The following is an 8,171-nucleotide window of genomic DNA, read 5'->3' as shown; positions in this document are numbered from 1 at the left end:
TAGGCAGGGAGAGGTTAGAGTAAGATCCAAAAATGTGGCCCAGAATAACCTTGATATTTCGGTCGTCCAAATCCAACAAGGTTGACATGACTCAAATCGACGAGGATCACGACTACAGGATGCCTCAAACATTCAATCTTGATGCCATTCAAGGCGACAAAATCGATTCGTTTCACGCAGAGTGGCCCCCAGAAAATCATCGTCTTTGACAATCTAAAATACTTCTATAAGCAGGGTTGTTCAGCTTCATAGGCCCATTTTCAAAGAGATGAATCACAATGATAGAAATTCCTTAAGAAAGAGAAAGTGTCTTGAACCGAGGTTTTTGGCAGCCAACAACGAGTCACTCCTTTCCTTGAGCATCACTGTAATTGAGCGAGAACGATTGAGATTGCTTAACACGTTGGTCATTTTTGGACACTGGCAAAAAAGGCGACGACTGCGATGGTTGGGTATCATCACTAACCAATGGCTTCACGTCCATTTGAAAGGCTATTTACATATTTGCTCTTCAACTCTTAGTCGCTAGATCACCAGGTATCTTGTCAACCAGTTGCACAGGGCTTTGCTTTGTTGTCATTATGGATAGCTTAAGGGTGACCGCATGGTAAAAAACGATCCAATGAATTCCAAATCATGCCGAGATTGGGTCGTGATTTCCCTCAGTGAATAATTGGCACTCGTGAACTTAGTGCTGGTGGTGGGACCAATTACAGGTTGTAGATTGGTGGTTGGAACCTAAATTGGTGGGCCAAAGAGGGTCAAGACAGCCAAATTTATGGGGCGTCCGAAGTCTTAGAGGTAGACAACAATCTTTCTCCAATGCCAATTGTGTCACATAATTCGTAGATATCAGACTGTTAGAAGTCTGGAAAAAGGCTCTTGAATAATTATCTGCATGGTTTTCCCAACTCTTTTACGTGCCCTGACTTAAATTGATGGGCATTCTTGGACAAGGGAGCTATTCATCAAATATTTGCATGGTTGAGAGCTTGGTTGTAAAAATTTGCATTCTCGTACCAAACGATGTGTTTAATTAGCAGGACTGTGATATCTCTGCCGACCCAAAGTCAGACTGGCTCTACAATATGTTCTAAATGAATGGTAGCCCTCATACATCATCTGCTGTGGACAAGATTTTGATCAGAATGAATCCCCTATGCAATGGTTCCTTCAACTCCAACAAAGACCAAGTCATCTTCTCGCTCTTCCTCCTCTTCCTACGTTTGCAATTCATCGTCGTTTTCGAATTTGCAAGTGAGACCCTTTGAGGTTTGAGGTCACAACCATGAATACACGGCAAATCATAATGGAATCTGATATCTCGGTTGGTTCTATGTATGCATCAGTGTAATCTTGTCTGCGTGTGTAGAAAGTCCTAGCATCCGGGAGGTATTGCCGGGAGAAAGAATTCCTGAATTAAAAAGCCCGTCTTCGCGAGAACTCTCTGACTCATTATGGGCCATTTGAAAATCGCATTGGATTTCTCGATGGTCGAATGTTTTTTTGCCGTTCAAACGCATGCAGATAGGAATTCAGACGGCAAATAAAGAACTTTATGTGTTCAACCAAGGGATACGAACCTGTGTAACCAGTTGTTGGCCAGATCGGAATAAAAATGACAGTACTTTCTTGATAGAAAAGGCGCTTCAGAATCAGGAATTGTCGTGAGCCTTTGTACTTAATCACGCACCAAAGGGAAACTCTGAGATCAAAGATAAACGACTTTACAGGTCAATGTACTGGGCGAATTCAGGCCCCGTTAAAGATGTGCAAAAAACTAGTCGGTAGAATGATCGTAAACAAAATGTGAAAAGCTATTTCCTCTCGTGCCACAAAGGCATGCACAGCGTTTTAATGAATAGTTGAGGCCTGGGTCAGAAGCTTCTGGATTTGCTTATCAATTTCCTCTGGTGAATGCTACGATGGGTAAGGATCGAGTAGCGAAGAGGCCAGTATTATTTTGTGGTAGACACCATGTGTGATATCAGGTACAACGTCTTCCAGCGTTACCGACACCCTTTAAAATGTGGGCAGGAAGGATCGTGTTTGCTCAACAATTTGGAAGCATGAATGGCATTTAATGCTGAGACGTGGCTCACGTACTTACCTGGTGTGCCGTTCTTTTGTATAAGAAGGTTAGTTACGTTGTAGCTCGAATATTAGGGCAACTTTGCAAGTGATTGAAAATGTCAGAGTAGTAATGATGGGATATTTCAAGATAATATCGGGGAGGGGGGTGATTATTTGTAAAGATGACATTTCGGAGGTCGATCGGCAAGATGGCACTACCGTCAAACAACTTTGAGAGGTTGCGAGGTTGATACCAGTGAGTTGCGTGGGAAATATGCAGGGGAAAAACTTGAAATCACGTACCTTGAGGACAATCCTGATTTTGACACGGTTTGGACTCTTGTGGTACTCCGGGGCACGGTGAGACCAATAAGCCTAATCTCGGGAAGTTTCCTCGTGGTAAGTTCGTACGAATGCAGTCTCTCCAACGTTTTACCACTCCAGGTCCACACGTGGAGGAACAAGATGACCACTCGTTCCATTCTGACCAGAACGAGCAAGGGTTTACGTTGCACTTCTCATGATCCAACTCATTGCCTGGGCACTCTGGGGGAGGTCCATAACCATTGGAGGCTTCGGATTCACAAGTCCGTCTCCTGGATCGATCACCCCCTCCACAAGGAGCAGAGCATTGGCTCCACTCACCCCATTGGCTCCATTGTGCATCAGTAGGACAATCATCAAGATTACAGAACATCATGCCTTGGGAGGGACCTGCACATCCGGTGACCCCATCGCTCGACCCACATTGACGGACACGCTCTTTGGATCCTCCTCCACATGTTTTGGAGCAACCGCCCCATTCACTCCATTCACTCCACATGGGCTGCTCTGGACATTCAATGTCTTTGTTGCAGGGTTCTGACTCTTCGAAGTCTCCAAATCCACACTGGGATTTGCCAGCTTCATCCACTTCATTTCCCCCACCACAGACTCGGACATGAGTTCGGTATCCTCCACCACAATCCTCCGAGCAATCCGACCATTCACTCCATTCAGACCACATGGGGCAAGGTGGAACGGAGGAATCACAAGGTCCAGTTTCATAAGTATCTCCATCGCACATCAATTGCCCGTTGAAGTCAACTGGTCTGGCACATTCACGCCCTCTCTGGCGGGTGCCTTCGCCGCAAGTGACGCTGCAGTCTCCCCATGAATTCCATTCTGTCCACATTGGACATTCAACATTTTCATTACAAGGGACTTGCTCTGTTGAATCGCCATCACACGTGTCTTCCTGGATTTGCTCGCCATTCAAGAGACATTCGCGGATATGTGATTTGGTTCCACCACCACAATCTGCTGTGCATGTGGTCCACTCGGACCATTCGGAATATTCCGGGCATTCATTGGTATTACATACTTGTTGCTCCTCTAAAGGTTCTTTACAGGCCGATGCGTCAAAGCCACTGACAGAGTTGAGACAATCTCGAACACGCCTCTTGCTCCCTCCACTGCAGGTTTGGGTACAGTCAGTCCACTCACTCCATTCGGTCAAAATGGGACATGGCTCAGGATTACAGTCTTCCAATTCTTCACTCTCCCCTGGACAATCACTTCTCGTAAGGAGCAGGCATTCTCGGGCTCGTTTCTTGCGTCCTTTGTCGCATGTTTTTGTGCATGGTGTCCATTCGGTCCACTCTGTCCAAGCTGGACATGGTTGCTCATTGCATGCCTCCTCTTCAAGCAGATCTTCATTACAAGGATTTCCATTACTGTCTCTGAAGTTAACACATTCTCTTGTTTTCTGTCTTAAGCCCCCTCCACAGGTAACCGAACATTCACCCCAATCACTCCATTCAGTGGGCTTTGGACAGGCGTCGGTGTTGCAAATTTCTATGACCTTCTCGTCTCCTGGACAAAAAAGAGCCAATGCTGGTGCAGGAATATTGGGTGGCAAGGTGCACTCCCGAGTTTTCACTCTTCTACCTCCACCACAAGACTTGGAGCACTTTGTGAAATCGGTCCATTCTGTCCATGTTGGGCAATTGTGTTCATTACAATTTCTCATCTCCCATGTGTCTCCATCACAACCATACAAGTTGGTTCCATTACCATTGCGAGCAGCTGGTAAAAGGCAATCGCGGATTCTTTTTTCAGTTCCTCCACCACAAGTGGCTGTGCATTGCCCCCAATCAGTCCACTCGCTCCAAACCGGGCAAACAACGTCTTCATTACAAGCTTCTTGATATTGAGTGTCCCCATCGCAAAGGTTCGTTGCATCGACTTCATTTGCTTCATCACCACTGACAATGCATTCTCGAACCTTTGATCTCGTCCCACCTCCACAGCTCTGGCTGCATTCTGTCCATTTGGTCCATTCGGTGAAGTAGGGACAATCCTGAGAATTGCATTCCTCGGACTCCTCATTACTTCCGGGACAAAAGGCATCTTGTCCAGTAGCTGGATCAGTACACTGTCGATATCGGGTTCGTTGTCCACCTCCACATGTTTTCGAGCACACGGTCCAATCTCCCCATACACTCCATACGGGGCACGTGGCATCATTGCAACCTTCAATGACCTCCAAAGGTTCCATACAGGGATTTTCATCGTCATTGTTAACGCCTGACGCAGCAACATCGTTCTCATTCGTTCCAATGCACTCCCTAGTCTTTTGTCGAAATCCTCCCCCACAAGTATGGGAACATTCAGACCAAGTCCCCCAATCTGTGAGAGTGGGACAAGGTTCAGGATGGCATACCATTGTTTCACTCAGCTCAGCTTGGCAGGGGTTGTCGTCTCTAAATCTCTGGGGCAATCCACATTCCCGTGTTCTGACCTTCTCTCCACCTCCACAGGTCACGGTGCAAGGACCCCATTCGGTCCATGGTCCAAGCTCAGGGCATTTGTCTGTATTGCAAGGCTCTTCGTCGGTGGCAGGCCCCATTCCACAAAGGAAATCTTCTACTTTATCGCCATTGGGTAACTCACACTCTCGGGTTTTTTGCCTTGTTCCACCTCCGCATGTATAGCTACATTCGGACCAGGTACTCCATTCTGTCCACAATGGGCACGGGTTCTCGTTGCATTGCCGCTCTTCTTCAGATTCGCCCTCGCAAAAAAGTCTCGAATTGGCCGGGACACATTGTCGAGTCCGCCTTTGATTCCCTCCATTGCAAGTAGCAGAGCATTCCGACCATTCAGTCCATGGAGTATAAACCGGACATCGGTCATTATTGCATTTTTCGCTCTCAAATAAAGGTTGCTTGCATGGATTAGCTGACGCTGAGACTGAGGCAGATGTGATGGGATTGGAACCGGGAATTCCACATTCCCTTGTCCGGGAGCGGTCTCCGCCTCCACAAGTTACACTACATTGGTTCCACTCTGACCATTCGCTCAGCTCTAAAAGAGATATTTGATTATTTAAGCGATCAAAATTGCGGTGTTGATTTAGGTATATTGAGGTATATCCAGGCTAGTTAAAACAATGAAGTCCACCTCTCTTCTTTCTCGGGCAGGATTTAAGTCAGACTTGGGCAAGTTTTTGACTAAAATTCCGGATCAACCTTATATTCAAGGATTAGCCAAATCAGCCAACTCCAATTCGTTGGTCGATCAAATAATATATATAAATAAAAGTCAAATAATATATATAAATAAAAGTCAAGTAAAATGAATAATCTTCTCGTCTTGAACTGCTGGGACTCCAACCCCGGTAGCGGTAAGGAAGTCCGCAAAAAAAAAAAATTACAGAGAAACAAGTGCATGTTTTCTCACCTGGACAAGGAACTGATTCAGCATCATTGCATTCTTGGATCTCTGAGGCATCGCCTGGACAACCCGGGTTGCCATTGTCGGATGTGTAAATTTGACCATCCACCTCACAAGATCGGACCCTTTGTTGTTCTCCACCACCACAGGACACGCTGCACTCGCTCCATTGACTCCAAGTGGTCCATTCTAAAAAAACAGCAATGATAGCCATAATTGATGAAAGGCGATTAACAATACGTAGATAATGAGATGTTACCAGGACAAATCACGTCCTCATTGCAAATTCCATCTTCATTTGAAGATCCACTTCCACATTCCGAATCTGGCCTTATCGTCCCATCAGGTAATTCACATTGGCGTTGTCGATTTCTTTGTCCTCCACCACACGTTGCACTACAAGTGGTCCAATCCGACCACTGGGTCCAATTGGGGCATGGTTGGACGTTGCAGGCTCTAGATTTAACAGATGATAAAATGTACTCCTTTGTACTTGAGTAATCCAAAACTTAAGAACTTTCTTGGCTTACCTCGTTTGCTGGGGTTCACCGTCGCATTTCAATCTAAGGTTTGGGTCATAACAGTTTCGTTCTCGCGTTTGTCCGCCTCCACCACAAGTGGCCGAGCATTCAGTCCACTCCGACCACTCATTAAACAGTGGGCACAATTGTGTGTTGCAAGTTTCCTTCTCAACCAGGACAGCTTGGCAAGGATTATTTTCGTCCTTGCTTCCATCGCAAGTTCGCTCTTTGGTTCTTTCTCCAGATTCACAAGTTTTAGTACATTCAGACCATGGACTCCACTCACTCAGTTCTAAAACAAAATTGCATGAAATAAGTTCGTTCTTGGTCTTTGATTTGATTCTTAGTCTCACTCGGACAAGGAACAGTGGCGGCATCATTGCAAACCCTGGTTTCAGAGGGCTCCCCGGGGCATTTTCCATCCGCAAATAGCAACGGCTTGTTAGGATACCGACATTGGCGAGCCCGTATCTGTTGTCCTCCTCCGCAAGAGGCGCTGCATTCGCTCCATTTGCCCCATTAGGTCCATTGCGGGCAACCTTCAGTATTGCATTCGCCTTGATTTTCTTGTTCCCCTCGGAGACATAACTCAGGGTCCAGCGTGCCAAAGGGTTCGCTTTGTCGGAGTCCAACGGGCGTGGTGGTGTCGTTGCCAAAGAGTGGAACCAAATCCAAGCTTCCATGAGCTTCGACTAATCGAGCCACTGCTGGAGTTTCTTTTGGAGGGAAATTTGACTCTTGGCAATCTCGCTCCCGGTTCCTGACTCCTCCATCGCATGACTTGGAACACTCGGACCACTCTTCCCATGAAGACCACACAGCATAGTTACCTGGGGCATTGAAAGGTCTTATTATGGTAGAAACAGTATTAAACATGTGAAAAAGTCGTGAATTTTACAATTAGCAGGGCACAAGCCAGTCGCTTTGTCGCATCCAATACAAGGACAGTTGCAGGTTTCTTCGGCGATGTCGTAAACGGGTTGGTCCCAAATATTGGCCGATGGTCCATAGTTGCAGACAAGAAAGTTCTCGTAATAGTCCTTGAACCCACGATAATTGAACTGAATCCAACCACAACTGTTAAATAACGAACCAAGATTTTCAGACGTATTCATTTTAGTTGAGTAAAGTTATATTTTGCACAGATCAAACTTACCCAACATGAGTTGTATCTTGCCACACTAATTGAGTGTAATATCCAATTCCTTGAGAGCACTGTTTGCCCGAGCTAAGATAGTGGACGGCTAATTGAATAATCTTATCGCAGTAAAAAATGGTAATACTCTTCCTACCCAAAGGCTTTGACTCCCTCGGAATCGAAGTACAAGATTTGATTGAACCAATGACCAACGAGTTTCTGGGCGTCGAACTTTCCAGCCTCGCCCTTAGCGATGTCACGTGCCACATTTTGACCAGTTCCTTGCCAATTACTGAACTCATCTGGAATAGAAATCATGTTGTTTCGATTAATCATAAAAGGCGGTGGTCGCTTTCAGGTTCATTTGATCTCACCCGTTTTTCTGTTAGCGTGTTTGTCGTGGAACAACCATGGATCTTTTCGGAGCAAATCATCGTTGTAATCAACATTCGTGCATTGATCGGCCCACTTTTGAGCAACACGAGCCAACTCAGGGTCCCATTGCTTGGAGGTGAAAAGAAAACAGAAGAATTACTTCAGAATTGCTCTTCGAAGATTGATTTTCTCACCAAAAGGCAAACCCTCAATTTAACAAGCACATGATGGTATGTGACCCAGAAATTAATTCAGGCCGTCCATGGAGGTGACACCAGTACAGCGTCTGTCAAAACTCCCAATGTTTACTGTCTCTCAAATCTCGACTTGGCCAAAGCCCAAACACA

At 45.9% G+C, this 8,171-nt stretch overlaps 1 protein-coding gene across 1 annotated transcript; it reads right to left on the bottom strand.

The window, feature by feature from the left end:
• Positions 1-2,368: 2,368 nt before the first annotated feature.
• LOC131880707 (SCO-spondin-like) lies at positions 2,369-6,896 on the bottom strand (the record flags this gene model as incomplete). Its single annotated transcript, XM_059227392.1, is given in 5 exon segments — positions 2,369-5,421; positions 5,797-5,979; positions 6,050-6,246; positions 6,321-6,603; positions 6,665-6,896. Coding segments are annotated over 5 exon segments (3,948 nt in total), but the record flags the coding sequence as incomplete, so codon positions are not given.
• Positions 6,897-8,171: the final 1,275 nt, after the last annotated feature.

The sequence above is a fragment of the Tigriopus californicus genome, chromosome 5, assembly GCF_007210705.1.
Source record: "Tigriopus californicus strain San Diego chromosome 5, Tcal_SD_v2.1, whole genome shotgun sequence".
Classification (NCBI taxonomy): domain Eukaryota; kingdom Metazoa; phylum Arthropoda; class Copepoda; order Harpacticoida; family Harpacticidae; genus Tigriopus; species Tigriopus californicus.
The sequence above is the reverse complement of the archived record's forward strand: the minus strand, read 5'-3'. Positions and strand labels throughout refer to the sequence as shown.